Source organism: Brassica rapa, chromosome A02 (genome assembly GCF_000309985.2).
Source record: "Brassica rapa cultivar Chiifu-401-42 chromosome A02, CAAS_Brap_v3.01, whole genome shotgun sequence".
Taxonomy (NCBI): domain Eukaryota; kingdom Viridiplantae; phylum Streptophyta; class Magnoliopsida; order Brassicales; family Brassicaceae; genus Brassica; species Brassica rapa.
Genome location: NC_024796.2, coordinates 4,171,612 through 4,187,789, shown reverse-complemented (window position 1 = coordinate 4,187,789; position 16,178 = coordinate 4,171,612). Strand labels below are relative to the sequence as shown.

At 39.4% G+C, this 16,178-nt stretch overlaps 2 protein-coding genes across 2 annotated transcripts; one reads left to right on the top strand and one right to left on the bottom strand.

The window, feature by feature from the left end:
• Window positions 1-1,346: 1,346 nt before the first annotated feature.
• LOC103851349 (monogalactosyldiacylglycerol synthase 2, chloroplastic) lies at window positions 1,347-11,482 on the bottom strand. Its single transcript, XM_009128196.3, has 7 exons — window positions 10,294-11,482; window positions 4,601-5,407; window positions 2,537-2,871; window positions 2,087-2,453; window positions 1,952-2,014; window positions 1,796-1,870; window positions 1,347-1,707 (listed from the first exon to the last, which is right to left on the bottom strand). The coding sequence occupies exons 2-7, from the start codon at window positions 4,919-4,921 to the stop codon at window positions 1,447-1,449; spliced, it is 1,422 nt and encodes a 473-aa protein (XP_009126444.1). The 5' UTR covers window positions 4,922-5,407; window positions 10,294-11,482; the 3' UTR covers window positions 1,347-1,446.
• A 237-nt stretch (window positions 11,483-11,719) lies between these two features.
• On the top strand, window positions 11,720-15,985 carry LOC103851347 (probable anion transporter 6, chloroplastic). Its single transcript, XM_009128195.3, has 15 exons — window positions 11,720-12,270; window positions 12,652-12,797; window positions 12,895-12,994; window positions 13,195-13,247; window positions 13,369-13,443; window positions 13,632-13,712; window positions 13,870-13,916; window positions 14,179-14,246; window positions 14,470-14,585; window positions 14,669-14,705; window positions 14,819-14,914; window positions 15,014-15,155; window positions 15,228-15,280; window positions 15,454-15,540; window positions 15,614-15,985. Exons 1-15 carry the CDS (start codon window positions 11,923-11,925, stop codon window positions 15,719-15,721), a joined length of 1,557 nt encoding a protein of 518 aa, XP_009126443.1. The 5' UTR covers window positions 11,720-11,922; the 3' UTR covers window positions 15,722-15,985.
• The last annotated feature ends 193 nt before the right edge of the window (window positions 15,986-16,178 follow it).

The window sequence follows — 16,178 nt, the reverse complement described above, 5'->3', positions numbered from 1 at the left end:
CTATAAATTATTAAAAACGTTAAATGTCTCACACTGTAATTTTGTGATCAATGGTTTAAGTTTTTTTTGATAATAGCAAGATACAAATGATCATAAATCGTATGAATATGAAGTCTTATTTACTAGACATTCATATTACATATATTATAGCTTAAAATTAAACTATATAACATAGAAAATACTTAAATATGATAATTTTTAAATTTGTATCGAAAAAGTATTGAAACCTTAACATTTTAATTAAGAAATTTGCATTAAAAATTACATATTAGAAATTTTGTGTTTATCAATAATAAACACAAAATATAAAATTTAGTTATATACCATATAAAATAAATAAATAATTGTTTTGATTTATTTACCAAAAAATATCATAAATAAACAAGATGTATTATTTTGATTTATGTATTTAATCTAATTTAATTATATATATAATAGGTAAATAAATACAAATAAATAATAATAGATAAAAATTAGTTTTATATATAACATTCATCCCGGTCGAAATGTCTATATTAATGGTATTTTATGTGAAAAGTTAACTGTTATTATATTTTGGATGGCAATTGGGTGAAAAGTTACATGAAGAAATCATGGTGACCACTGACCTGAATTTAAGATAATATTTGGGGTTATAATGAATGATAAAATTGTATGTAATTAGTGAAGTTTACCTACTATACTCTCTCTTTCAAAAAAATCTGAAAACTAGTCTTCGTAAAATTAATTTACTAATATATTCTGAAAGATTTATAATAACTTGTATCTAACCAAATGTCTACTAACCGAAAATAGTACAAACCAACTCTAAGAAGAAAAGTTAGTACAAACTAAATAAAATGAAATAGTGAGATGAAAACACATTTGCAGCATGTGCAAATTTTAACATCATTGCACGATTGGAAACTTGAACCATCTAACTCAACGAACATAAGCAGAAGCTTATCCTACTGGAAGCGTAAAACGTTACGTTAAGTGAAGACTGGAAGAGACTGCTTCTAGCATGCACGTTGGCGTGATCAAAATCCTCTATCATAATTATGTGAGCTAAAAATATTTTTTATTGTTGGACATTGTTCGTTTGCATGTCGTTACGACTACGTTCGATTTGTGAACAGTCATAGTGTGTTGTTCATTTTGCTATTGTTCGATCGATCGCAACAACTAATTACAGATCGTTATTTCATACGGCTAAAATTTTTAGCGATTTAAAATTAATTATTTTTGGGATCGACTAGTCACAGTGATATGTAAACAAACATTGACAAATGATCTCAGAGTGTGATTCATTTTATTATCATGAATCTTTTACTTCACTTTGTTATAAAATATTACATTCCACTTAATCAACAAACAAATTATTATTATTACAAAAATGAAAGTAAAAAAAAAAGAGATCAAACAAGGAACTAAAAAGGGCGACATGTTAACATAAGACATGAGACATCAAACTAAACTGGCAAAGGAAGAGGTAAGAGTGTACGCGACATTAGCAAGAGGACCTCGTTGCTCCGAGAGCTCATCAATGTCTTTGACAATGTCGAAGACTGCCTCAGGCTGAGCTAGCTTACCTGCATTGTCTGAAGTTTGTTCCAGCTCATCTGTTTTTGTACTGAACCATTCGCCAACAATTCTTGCTGTCTCTTTGGGACTTCTTGTGAACACTCCTGCACCATTCTCCACTACATACGGCACATTCCCTTTCTCCTGTTTGGTTTCAAGTGTAACTGATATTAGAAACTATACATTATAATAAAAATTGATTATCATTAATATATTATAAATCTCAACCAACCTGTCCAGGAATGTAGTCGTTGAGGATGATAGGAAGTGATCGGATAAGCGATTCAGCTATTGTTCCCGGTCCAGCCTGCATGTAATATTCTTACTCAGTTATACTGAGCTCATGAACATTATGGTGAAAATGAGATTAATGTTCTCTGTCTCTTACTTTTGTGATGATACAGTCACAAGCTCCCATCCATTTCTCCATTTGAGTCTCGAATCCTCTAACCTGTAATGTCAATCATATCCAAGCTTGAGTGTTGAAACTTATGAGCCTCTAATAATACGTTTACACATGTACCTTAACAGGAATCTTCCATTCAGTGGCTTCTAACGCAGATGCTAGTTTCTTGTTACGTCCACATATAACAACCATTTGTCCAATGGGCTTCTTATTCTCTTTGTCATACAAAGACTCCTCAAGAGCCTTTGCGGTTTCTTTGACAGGACCCATACCTTCCCCTCCTCCCATCAGTAGAACCGCTCGAAGATCTTGATCCATCTCAAGCTCCTTTCTTAGATCATCCTTCACCAGAACCGCTCTTGCAAAAGATGGCCTCACAGGCAAGCCAAACACACGGACTTGAGACTCATCAAGCCCATCAAACAACGCCCTTTTCGCCACTTCTTGAGACGGGCAATAGCACCGGTTCACCCCTGGATGAAACCTAAACCATACAAGATAAAATATCAAACCAGCAGCCAGCATCTCTGAGAGAATATAATAAACCGGCCTAATTATTATATATACCATGTAGGATGACAAGTGTTGAGATCAGTAATGACAGTGACAAATAGGACTCTCTTTTGTAGCTCCTGCCATTTGAGAACCCACAAGGGAATGTGTTGCATCAGAGGATGAACACTGATGATAATCTCTGGCTTGTACTCCATCAAACCAGCTTCCACTTCCTTGGCGTAATAAGCTGCAATGGCTGCTAGATAGCAAGAGTGGACCCATTTGGGAGATGTGGTGTGGAATGCAACTTTCCATAGCTGAACATGCTTCACCATGAACTTATACGAACTCTCCATGTCGTTCAGTGGCCACCCTGTGTATTCCTTCCACACATCCTTCACAATGATCTGTCAAAACCCCACCAAAAAATGATATATTAATTTGTATATGCAAACATGGCTGGTCCTAAGATTTAGAGAGCATGAAACAGTTATGGACTATGGAGTAAATGAGTAATACATATATTTGTCTAAATCAAGTAAATGGCCTAATGATCTATACATATATTAGTCACTTATATTTTTGGGGTCGAAAAGAATGTTTTTTATATAGAGACTAGACGGAATGATCATTATAGGGCCGGTCCTGGGCCAAACCGGATAAAACATTCGTTTGCTTCCAAAATTTTTGAAAAATCTTATTATAAACTTTCAAATTTGTATTTAAAAAAAATTAGGCCAATAAATTATTGAAATACTTAATCTCTGACCGGCGGCCATGATGATCAATAAATATATTTTTCTTAATCAATTAGAGGCATAATGATCTATACATATTAGTTACTCAAATTTTGGGGGCTGAGACGAATGTTTCATCTGGCTATAATGAAGACCGGCTTTTTGAAAACCATTGAAGTCTCAAATCAAAAGCCAGTAAAGAGACTTTTTCTTTACCTAGAGGTGTCAACTGGGCGGGCTGACCATGGGCTAGCCCAGCCCAATTCATTTTGGGCGGGCTATGGACATACCCAATTAATAAATGGTCCAACTGGACAAAAGACCAATTGGTACACGGTCCAATTGGGCGAAGACCAAATGGACAATGGGTGTCCATGGGCTTCTTAAAATATAATTTCATGAGTTTAATAAAAGAAAACATAACTTTACAATTTAACCAAAAAAACAGTTTTACCGTTAAAATAAAAAATTAATGATTTTGACGGAAAACGTAATTCACAGTTTTGACGGAAAAATGTATTTCATAAATTTGGCGGGAAAATTTAATTTTTCGGTTTTGGCGGAAACACACACAATTTCTCGGTTTTGGCGGAAAAATGCAATTTCTCAGATTTTGGCGGAAAAACATAATTTCTCGGTTTTAGCGGGAAAATGCAAATTTGCGGTTTTAGCGAGAAAACACAATTTTTCGATTTTGGCGGAAAACGCAATTTCTTGGATTTTGACGGGAAAATACAATTTTTCGGTTTTGGCGGAAAAATGTAATTTCTCAGATTTTGGCGGGAAAATACAATTTCTCGGTTTTGGCGGGAAAACACAATTTCTCGGTTTTGGCGGGAAAACGCAATTTCCCGGTTTTGGCGGGAAAACGCAATTTCTTGGTTTTGGCGAAAAAACACAATTTCTCGGTTTTGGCGGAAAAAAACACAATTTCTCGGTTTTGGCGGGAAAATGTAATTTCTCGGGTTTGGCAGGAAAACGTAATTTTTTTGATTTTGGCAGAAAAACGTAATTTCTCGGTTTTGACGGAAAAAAAAAAAATCGGTTTTGGCAGAAAAACGCGATTTCTCGGTTTTTGCGGAAAAATGAAACTTTTTCGATTTTGAGAGGTAAACATAGTTTTACAGTTTTGATAAGAAAAAAATTACTTTTATAATTTTGGAAAGTAAACATAATTTCAAAATTTTAAAAATAAAATCTAAACTAATAATTAAAAAATAATTATAAATATTATTGGGTGTCCATGGGCATGTCCATTTGGACATGGTCTCTATTGGTCTTGGACATTTGTTGGACCATTGTCCAATATGGACCACCCATTACTGCCCAAAACTGAAATGGTCCAAATGGTCATGCCCAATTGGGCCATGGACGGACCATTTGACAGCTCTATCTTTACCTTGTATTTGTCTCCATATTGGATCTTGAAAGCATCACGGATGGCTTCAGCAGAGGCACGGTGTCCACCCCCAGTGTCACTCATGAGGATCAAGATGTTCTTGGTCCTCTCCGCACCGAGCTGGACGAGCTCCATTGCGGATTCATCCTCGTCGCTGTAACAAATATCATCCTCGCTGTCGTCGTAGGAATGCTTGTGAACGTGGTGATGGGTATGACGCTGAGCCTTTTCACCGTCTGCCACGGAAAGGGTAGACTTGGAGCTTCCGTAGATTCGTTCCAGCACTTTCTCTGCTATGGACATAACCGTTGTCGTCGTCATTTACGAGATAAGTCTCTGAGCTCTTTAGGAGAAACAAAATGGAAACTTTCTTGTGAGTTGTCTCCTTCTCACGGCGGTTCAGCACCTGAGAAGGGGAGTTTTCGGAGGAGAGAGACAGAGAGAAAGAGAGAACTATTGATTGATGTGTAGGAGAGAAAGCTGGAATAAAGACAGAGGAGTGGTTGTTGAATGGTGACATCTTATAACCGTCGAATCATTGTCTTTTTTTGGAATGTGCGATTTGAAAGATTCGAATATCCAAGCTGGAATAAAGCTAATATTTTTATTCAAGTAAGAAAATAAAAAGTACTGTATATTACAAATCAAGTAACGAAAAAAACGGTATAATTCTGTTTTAGTTTGTGAAGTAAGGAAAGTATACGATCTTGGTCGTGTCTCAGACATGAGATACCAGCCCCTCTATATGCTGAATCTCTTTTTCTAGACTCGTAACGCAAAACGTTGTCACGTGTTGATGTTCACCGCCTGTTGTAAACTTAGAGAGAGTATTGTTGGAATCGTGTCTTATTCACATACGTAGTACAAAGGGTTATATACAACTCCACACAAGATCGTATATCGATCAGATCATATCTTCTAGTCCTTATCTTATAATGATACGCACTTATCTACTACATACGTTATCACAACCGACATAACAGCCTACCGGCCTTATCCGTACCAACCCATATCTAACACTCCCCCTCAAGTAGGAGAGTGCAAGTTGCGAACTCCTAACTTGGACAGTAGATAGTGAAATGCAGCACTCCCCAACGCTTTTGTCATAATGTCTGCGAGCTGCTCCGTCGTACGAACATATCTGGTGACTATCAATCGATCCTGCACAGCGTCCCGAACACTATGGCAATCAGCTTCGATATGCTTTGTTCTTTCGTGAAAAACAGGGTTCGCGGCAATGTACAATGCTGCCTTACTGTCGCAAAACAACTCCATTGGCATGTTATGTCTGATCCCCATGTCTGCCAGCAATCGTTTGAGCCACTTCATTTCTCTTAGCGCCGCAGCCATCGACCTGTACTCTGCCTCCGCCGATGAATGCGACACAGTATCTTGTTTCTTCGTCTTCCAAGAGATTGGTGAATCCCCAAGCAGCACGATGAAAGCCGACAAGGACCTGCGAGTGTTCGGGCAAGAAGCCCAGTCGGAGTCACAAAACGTTCGTACCCGAAGATCGCTCACCGCTTTCAACATAACGCCCTGTCCTGGACACCCTTTCAGATACTTCAGTATGCGCACTACAGCATCCCAATGAACCTCTCTTGGCTGATGCATTACTTGTGACAAGACATGAATAGAGTAACACAGTTCTGGACGTGTAATGGCAAGATACACAAGTCTACCAACATACCTCCGAAACCGTGCTGGATCTTTGTACAAAGGTCCCTTATCAGAGAGCAGCTTGTGATTCTGTTCCATGGGAGTAGTCACGGGCTTACAACCCAGTAAGCCAGCCTCTGCAATGATGTCAAGTGCATATTTCCTCTGCGACAAGAACATACCCTGCGGTCCTCTTGCTATCTCAATGCCGAGAAAATATTTCAGCTTCCCCAAATCTTTCATTTTGAAACACTGACTCAGATAAACCTTAAATTTCTCCAGCATTACCAGATCATTGCCTGCAATGACCAGATCATCGACATACACCAGCACTCTCAGCGACTTCCCATCCTTTATATATGTGAACAGCGAGTAGTCTGCATACGATTGTTTGAAACCAAAAGTTTTGAGCGCGCTAGTGAGCTTAGCAAACCAACAACGTGGTGCCTGCTTCAACCCATAAAGAGACTTCCTCAGCCGACACACCTTTGATGGATCATCTGTCTGAAAACCTTGAGGTAACTTCATATACACTTCCTCCTTCAAGTCACCGTGAAGAAAAGCGTTATGTACATCCATTTGATGTATCTCCCAATTCAAAGCCACCCCTACTTCCAACAAGGTTCTCACGGTAGTCAACTTAGCTACTGGTGCAAACGTCTCATCATAATCCACTCCCTCGGTTTGCTTATTACCACAGACGACCAAGCGTGACTTGTACCTCTCAACTGTCCCATCTGCATTGTATTTGATCTTGTGTATCCACTGGTTACTCAATGCCTTCTTCCCTTTCGGCAAGTCTACAACGTCCCACGTCCTTTCTCTTTCGAGTGCATCCACCTCACTAGACATTGCTTCTCTGAAGTGTGGGTCACGCATCGCTTCTTTGAAGCTTCTCGGCTCAATCCCTGCGGTTATAGCTGCAAGGAACACTTGGTGTTTCTCTGAGAAAACCGCATCAGAAACATAAGCCGATATTGGATGAGAGGTGTTGATACCTGGACCATTTGTAGAGGACGCTGATTGAAGCGGTGGTGGTGAGGGCGAGACAGGTTTATGTTTATCAGGAAGACATTGCGAGTTGTAGCAGATGTAGTCTTTCAACTTGACTGATGCCTGCGGTACTCGATGTCCTCTTCCAAGCTCCTGTACTGGCTCGGGTGCTGATGCTGCTTCAACAACTGGTTCTGGTTCCTCCGTAGGTACAGATTCTGAACTCACGACTTCAACATTCGTAGTTTCAGACACACCAGTGACTACAGGAGCAGCGACTCGAGCACCCCTTTCCTCAGAGGCTGGTACTTCTCTCGCAGCTTCTTGTGATTGACTCCCCCTGCAGTCCATCACTGCTCGCGCTGTTTCATAATCACCAAGATCAGCCTCCACGGCTACCGGAGTACTTGTGTGATCTGGTAACACGATCATGTTCTCCACGCTGTATGGAAAGGTTGCCTCACTGAACACTACATCTCGGGAGACAAACACCTCATGTGTTTCAAGATCATAGCACTTCCACCCACGCTTACCAAATGGATAACCCACGAATATGCACCGTCGACTACGCTCCTTAAACTTATCTTTATCTCGCAACATCTTATGGGCAAAACACAGACAGCCGAAGACTTTAATGTCTGTGTAAGATGGCGGCTTTCCATACAAGCACTCATAAGGCGATTTGCCATCGAGTAAGCTTGATGGAGTTCTATTGATAACATGCGCTGCAGCTAGCACACTCTCACCCCAAAACTTCACGGGCAAGTCTGCTTGGAACAACAGTGATCGCGAGACGTTGAGAATGTGACGATGCTTACGCTCGACTCTACCATTTTGTTGAGGCGTTGCAACGCATGAAGTCTGGTGTATTATACCATTCTCCACAAAATACTTGGACAGGCACATGAACTCAGTGCCGTTGTCGCTTCTGACCTTTTGCACCAGGCGTCCGAACTGTCTATGGACCAGTTTACAGAAGTTTGGCAGTACAGTCTTTACTTCGGATTTCTCGAGCAACAGATGGATCCAGACCGCTCTCGAAAAATCATCGACTATGGTTAAGAAGTAGACTGCCCCGCACGAAGATGGTTCGCGATACGGTCCCCACAAATCAACGTGTATTAACTCAAAAGGAACTGAAGCTTTATTAATACTCTCGGCAAAAACCCCTCGAGTCTGCTTTGATTTAAAACAAATTTCACAGCCTCCGAACTTGTCAGAACTGTTTAAAACACCAGATACAAAAGGCAAATTTCCTAAAACACCAAATGAGGGATGTCCCAATCTCCGATGCCACAAAGTCTTGTCTTCAGCAGCCTTAACTCTGTGCCCTCTTGCGATCGTGATATCCCGATAAACATAGACCCCGTCACGTTCCTCACCGGCTCCAATCAGGGTCCTCGTAAAACGGTCCTGTAAAATGCAGAGAGTGTCAGTAAAAATCGCAAAGCAACCAACTTGCTTAAGTAGTTTCGCGACTGAAAGCAGTGTGCAATTTAAATTTGGCACAAACAAAACATGAGACAAGGTAATAGTCTCAGACAATCGCAAAGAACCACTCATAGACGCAAACACCTGACTACCATCTGCAAAACTAACTGGACAGCTGACTACTGGTTTCAAATCAGTCAGCAACTTTTCATCACCAGTCATGTGATGCGAGGCTCCGGTGTCTAGGATCACCTCGCCCGTCTGTTTCTTACCATTGAGTTTATCCGGAATCGAGTGCGGTTTCTGCTGCTCCAAAAGCGCGGTCAACGACGCCCATTGCTCCGATGTAAGAGGTGACACACCTCCCCCTGAACCTTGAGCAGCATGAGCACGAGGTTGATTTCGTCCTCTGCCCCGGCCTTTTCCGCGACCACCACGATCTCCGTCACGACTGCGTTCGGTCCACCACTCCGGAAAACCGATGATCTGCCAGCAGTCCTTCTTCTCATGACCTGAGCGACCGCAATGTGAGCACACCACTGCTCCTCCACGGCCCCGCGCTGTCGTTGCAACGAGACCATTCATGACCGCAGTTTCCACTGTCGACTCAGCCTTCGCCACAAAGCTTACAGCTTCTTGTCGAGACTCCACACGAGACGATAACAGACGCCTCTCTTCTCTCACAACCCGCTGATACACTGAGTTGAGATCAGGAAGCGGCTCAAGCCCAATGATGTTAGTACACACATTACCGAACCGAGCCTCATCGAGCCCCATCAGAAACGCGTGGACCTTTTCTTCTTCGTAATCCTGAGCGATCTTCTCTGAAGCGCCACACGTACACGCATGAAGTGGTTTGTAACTCAACAGCTCCTCCCACCTCAGAGTCAAGCGCCCAAAATATTCCATCACACTCGCACCATTCTGCTTGCAGGCTGCCAACTCCGCCTTCAGCTGATGTACTCGTACCGCATTGCCCACGGAGAACCTTCTCTTCAGATCATTCCACATCTTGTACGCGTCTGTCGTGAAGGTCACCGTTGATCTGACTGTGGGCGAGATCGACGCCCTGATCCAACCCACAATCATTGAATTGACCGTCTTCCACATCTCTGCTTCTGTGGGATTAACCTTTTCATCAGGCATCACCAACGACCCGTCAATGAAACCCGTTTTGCGCTTAGCACGAAGCGCATTCTCTAGCTCCGACGACCACTCTGCGTAGTTCTCTCCTGTCAACTGGACTGGAGAGATCGATGTGCCTGGGTTATCAGACGTTGCTAGGAAATACGGCGAGAACATTTTGTTATTGATCTCGTGACCGCCACCGGCGACTGTTGCCACATCTTTACTCATACTTTCTCTCTAGAAATTTTGATCTTCACTCAAGCTCTGATACCATGTAAACTTAGAGAGAGTATTGTTGGAATCGTGTCTTATTCACATACGTAGTACAAAGGGTTATATACAACTCCACACAAGATCGTATATCGATCAGATCATATCTTCTAGTCCTTATCTTATAATGATACGCACTTATCTACTACATACGTTATCACAACCGACATAACAGCCTACCGGCCTTATCCGTACCAACCCATATCTAACACCTGTTCTCTGTTCGTCACCATTCTGTGAACAGAACTCCTGTATATCCAACCAATAAATATTTCAAATTTATAAGCATGTATACATGATTTATTACCTCCATCAGATCTCCTACATTGATCGGACTTGTATCATGGGCTATTGCAGCTTTATACTACTCTCTATCTTTCAGGAACTGAACCTCTCGACATTTCTGTCGTGTAAGAGAAGAGTGAAAGCAGAGCCATCAGGTTGTGGTAGGGTCTTGAGATTTAAGGTGCCATAAACAATTTATGAAAAATATCAATTTTTCTTTAGACAATTTGCAGATTACGAGACTTATGTGTAATAGTTATTTTCAATGTTTCATCCGGTTGTGCCCAAAACTGATCATTAACCTTATCCGGCCTAGGACATGGAGGATACATGCATGTTGAACGAGGCTTAGGCATAAAATTCAGAATCCGGAATTCAAACCAAATCTAAACCGAAAATTTGATCTGTTATCCGATCCGAAATGTAAAAATATATGAATGGATTTTGTAGGATGTTACAAATTAAACATATCCGAACCAGAACGTATAACCCAAAAAATCTGAAATTAATAATCAATATAAATACTTGAAACAATACAAATACTCAATTCAATATTTATTTTGATATGATATATAAAAATAAGTATTAAAACTTAAATAAACACTCAATTACTTATAAAAAAATATTTCTTAATTTGCTCGTTAAATAACAAATCTATTCTATCAATAAGATAATGTATATTGTTTACAAATGATGTTTATTTCCATACTGGATTTAACACTTTGTTGTTGTTTTACAGTTTGATGTGTGTTGGATTAATCTTTATTTTATTTAATTTTATTTTTTATTTTACTTTGGATAATCCGAATTTGAATAATATATGATTAAATTAGGTGTTTTTAGGATATGATACAATTTAAAACCAAACTGATGTGTTATAGATCATAACTCGTATTTACAAATTTACTAGAATTTGACTTATGATGTGATACAAATTAAAACCAAAACCCAAATTACTCGATCCGAATCCGAACGCCAAACCTTGTACCCAGCCTAGCATTTGCATCTCTAGAAATACATTATCTTCCAATTCGAACGATCTAGCCATGGTCTTACAAAACTTCTTTTAATCACTGCTTGTTGCTGCACTGTGTATTCAATTTAAAGTATCTCTGAAGAAATCAATTGTCAAATATTCACCCAGAGTCAATGAACAAGATGTTGAAATTGAAAGGTGTGGACTTTAACCTGAATCCAATTGGGATTACAAGCCAGAACTGTAGTGAGATACAAAAGGGTTTGATCCAGTCAAGAACTTGATCATCCATGTTTAATAAGCATATTGGGACCAGAGAGAGCTTATGTAATAAGAAGACCAGAAGACTAAATAAAGATCTCTCCTTTGTTGTTCTATTCTATTATTCAAAGTAGAGTGACGCACGCAAAGGCAAGATTTTGATACCGAAGCGGGACCCACAATTGGAGACTCTCCAGGGTGAGCCACACAAGCTTTTCTACTGCTCCACCGTGTCCTCCTCTCTCCCTCTTCTTCATTTCTCAATTTCACTTTTATTCGCTTCTTCCTCCTCCTCTCTCTCTGACACCATCCATCAACAATGGCGAGACTTTCCTTGAGACCCAACAATCGTCTCTTCTCCACTCCTCTCCAAACACACAACCATCCTTTCCTCTCCCTCTCCCTCTACACCATCACCCCTCCCTCCTTTCCTCACCTCAAATCAAGGGTCAAGTGCTCCGCCAGTGGCACAGAACGTGTCAGAGAGAGCAAGAAGCTTCCCAAGAGCCCTATCAAAGAAGACCTTCCTAACCCTGCCTCTGATTCCAAAGCTCTGAGTACAGAAACGGGTGTAGAACAGAACTGGCCTCCATGGAAGAATATACCAGAGAGATATAAGCTCATCGGCGCCACTTCCCTCGCCTTTGTCATCTGCAACATGGACAAGGTGTCTTCTTGGCTTATAATAATTTGAATAAAGTTTTCATTTTTAAATGGTTTACGTAGTTTGCTTAAGATATGAGGATTATGTTCATGTGAATTTGAGTTTAATTTAGCATTCATTGACTAAGTAGATGTTGTGTTCTTAGACATTTCAATTTTGAACAAAGTTTTCATTTTTATGCTTTGCATAAGATATTGAGGATTGTGTTCATGTGAATTTGAGTTTAATTTAGCATCTGCTTATTTGACTAAGTAGATATTGTGTTCTTATTAGGCTTCAATTTTGAATAAAGTTTTCATTTTTATGGTTTTAGGTAAGTTTGCATAAGATATTAAGGATCAGGTTCATGTGACTAAAGTAGATGTTGTGTGGTGAGAATGGCAGGTGAACTTGAGTATAGCTATAATACCAATGTCACACCAGTTTGGATGGAGCTCATCTGTGGCGGGCTTGGTCCAGTCATCTTTCTTTTGGGGTTATGCCTTGAGCCAGTTGCCTGGTGGTTGGCTTTCCAAGATTTTTGGCGGCAGGTTTGTCTTCTTTTTTTTTGTTTCTAAACTCTTCCTCAGGGCTGGTCTTGCTTTATCCTCCCTTGTATTCAAATGTCTTTCATTTTCTCTAATGCAGAAAAGTTCTGGAGATTGGTGTGTTTACATGGTCTTTCGCTACAGCTCTTGTTCCACTACTTGCTGGGTTTATGCCCGGGTTGATCTTTTCTCGAATTTTGGTAAGGTCCATATGTCTATGTTGTTTTATGCTGATTCATGCAATCATGTCTTGTTACATATTCCTTAGTTTGTTAAAAAGATAAAGAATCCCATGTAAATGACTCTTTTGTTAAGTTTAAGCCTTCTCTCTGCCGCACACCCTGCTTTAGTTAGCCTTACATTATGTCTTTGTCTTTAACACAGAGATTTGTAACTCCAGGTGGGAATAGGAGAAGGTGTTTCCCCGTCCGCTGCAACTGACCTTATTGCCAGGCATGTACCCAATCTGGAGCGTTGAGTGCTCATACTTGAACATAGATGATGTCGTTTAACTGCTTATGCAGCCTTTATGTTTTTTCATATCCTAATTGTGGCATTCAACTTCTGAGTACAGGACGATACCTGTTGGGGAGCGCTCAAGGGCCGTAGGCTTTGTTTTTGGAGGATTGAGTTTGGGAAGTGTTTTGGGGTATGTTCCTATCTTGATGTGATTATTATAACTATGAAAGTTACAAATATGTGGTTTTATTTGTTCATTCTTTTCTTTGGTTAAAATTCTAACCAAGGTTAGATTGGTTGACAGTGAGTCAGTGACAAAGAAAAATGCTCAGTTTTGAGACTAATACAGACCTAACATGATTACCTTTCTGTCTGCAGGCTTCTCTTGGCTCCTCCCATTATCCAAACCTTTAATTGGGAATCTGTCTTTTACCTGTTTGGGCTCCTTGGTATTGGCTGGTAAGTCTCATCGACTACTGGCTAAAGTAAACACTTGCACAACATCGTTGTCTGATGTTTTGGATAAATCTTCTCTATTTTGTCTACATCAAATAAGATGCTGACATGTTAGTTTAGTATTCCTGTATTCTGAGTTTTTACCCCCTATATGTTGAAGGTTCATCGGATTTCAATTTCTTGGTGAAGAAGAAGTTTCACATAGAGGTGCTCTCTCCTTCCTTTTCCTTATCCAAAGTTTATTTAACTTTGACTATTTGTCATCGAAGTCATATCTTTCTTTCTTGTTTTGAATATGGATATAATCAAGGAACGTAGATGTCACATAGTTGAATGTATTACACATTCATTTACTTAGTTTTTTATGACTTATATTGTCAGAGTATTATAATTAAGACTTCACTCAGTTAATGGTTTGGATCATGGACTTGAACATTATTTACAATCAGGATTGCTTTTCGTTTGATAGGTGATGAGACCACTACTTCGCATAAACCCGAAAATACTACACGGGAAGAACTGGGAAACTCATTGAAGGTTAGTCTAATATCTAATGTTGAATTTAGCAATAAGTCTCTCTGTCAATCCTATTGTTTCCGAGGTCAATATTTAGTTGGAGAAAAACAAACTATAACAAGAGAACTGCATAACCTTAATCAATGACTGTCCTAAAACTATAAGCAAATGGTTTTGAAAACTCAAAACCTTTTCGTTTGGTTTAAGTCAATGCTTCACTTTTTTCTCCTGGTTATTACAACAGGAGATTCCATGGAAGTCGTTTTTCAAAAGCTCAGCTGTTTGGGCAATGATATACACTCACTTTTGTGGAAGTTGGGGTCACTATACCTGTTTATCTTGGCTACCAACTTATTTCAGGTAAATTGCGGTTTCATTACTCATCTTTTGCTCTCCATCATATTGATGAAGAAAGTAATTTTGATCATATTTTTGGTATGCAGTGAGGCGCTGAGTTTAAATTTGAGAGACGCTGCTTGGGTAAGTTTAGAACTATCTGTGTTATCCTTTGCATTTAACAAAAAAAATGCTTGGAGATATATTTTAAAAAGGTATAACATTTTGGGATTTTAATATGTGGATGTGAAGATCAGGTTTCCATCCTTCCTCCATTAGCTTCAATCTTCGTGACAAGTCTTGCTTCTCAATTCGCTGACTACTTAATCTCAAATGGAGTTGAGACCACCACGGTATAAAATTCACATTCCTTCTCCTTGTGTACAAACCCTTTTTAAAAAATCAAAAGGGTCTTATTAATATGTGAACTCGTTGGGGAACTTTTCATGTAGGTTCGAAAGATATGTCAAACGATTGCGTTCGTGGCACCAGCGATCTGCATGACACTTTCATCTGTGGACATTGGATTGCCACCTTGGGAAATTGCCGGAATCTTGACAGCAGGCTTGGCCTTATCAAGTTTTGCTTTATCAGGTAACAGTAGATCTTTTATTTAATTTTCCATCATGATTTTTCAAGTAACAACATCATGATTCCTTTTTACAGGACTTTATTGTACTCATCAGGACATCTCACCCGAATATGCAAGCATACTCCTGGTACATGTCGTTTCTCATACTTTTAGACCATATGATGCCTTCTAAAGCTCTTCTTACTTTTAATTATGATGAACCAAACATTAGTCCAAGCGTGACGCCAATGAGTTATGAAACTATAGTTTAAGTGTGAAGATATAGTTTCTTGCTAAACTTGTTATGGGTGTCTTTATTAGGGCATTACCAATACAGTAGGGGCAGTACCTGGAATCGTAGGTGTGGCTTTAACTGGTTTTCTCCTTGACTCGACCCATTCATGGACTGTAAGTTTGCTAACTTTACCTCAAATGATGATGTTCATTACTTAAAACTAATTGTTGATTTTGTTGTGGGTAGATGTCTCTATTTGCGCCATCAATATTCTTCTACTTGACGGGGACGGTTGTATGGTTGGCGTTTGCAAGTAGTAAGCCTCAGAAGTTTACTAAGGATCATGACTCATAGTGAGAGTTTTGGTTTCTTCTTCATTCTTGAGCAAAAGAAAGCAAATATATAGACTTTGGTTATGTATAGGTGAAAGAAATGGTAAAAGAGAGCAGTGTGTTTTGTTCACTAGCTCAGTGTTTAAGGTATTGCGTGTGTTCTGGCTATAGTGCAGGCATTCTGGTTTAAATTGGGTAAGGGAATTTTTTTTGGTTCAATTTGCCCCGGTTTAACCGGTTGTCATCACCCTTTTAGAAATTTCAAATGTATTGTATCTTTTTTTTTTTGTAACAAGATAAATATAACAATAACAAGTAAGTCGGTCTATGAAGATAAAGTTACACAGTTTCATTTTCTCAAAAGATTATCCGAATATCTTTAAAAGATAGGGTGAATTAGCCAAATCGCGAAAATTTCTCCTGAGCAAAAACAATTCGAAATATGAATTAAATTTTTCCGGGTTAGAAGAAAATTCAAT

Bases quoted from the DNA above. Each gene is read 5' to 3' on its own strand.
- LOC103851349 (XM_009128196.3), bottom strand. From the start codon at position 4,921: ATGACGACGACAACGGTTATGTCCATAGCAGAGAAAGTGCTGGAACGA. The intron at 2,872-4,600 runs GTAAAGATAGAG...GGGTTTTGACAG, and splicing joins AATATGGAGACAAATACAAG to ATCATTGTGAAGGATGTGTG. The intron at 1,708-1,795 runs GTTGGTTGAGAT...GAAACCAAACAG, and splicing joins ACGACTACATTCCTGGACAG to GAGAAAGGGAATGTGCCGTA.
- LOC103851347 (XM_009128195.3), top strand. From the start codon at position 11,923: ATGGCGAGACTTTCCTTGAGACCCAACAATCGTCTCTTCTCCACTCCT. The intron at 13,444-13,631 runs GTATGTTCCTAT...TTCTGTCTGCAG, and splicing joins AGTTTGGGAAGTGTTTTGGG to GCTTCTCTTGGCTCCTCCCA. The intron at 14,706-14,818 runs GTAAGTTTAGAA...TGTGAAGATCAG, and splicing joins ATTTGAGAGACGCTGCTTGG to GTTTCCATCCTTCCTCCATT.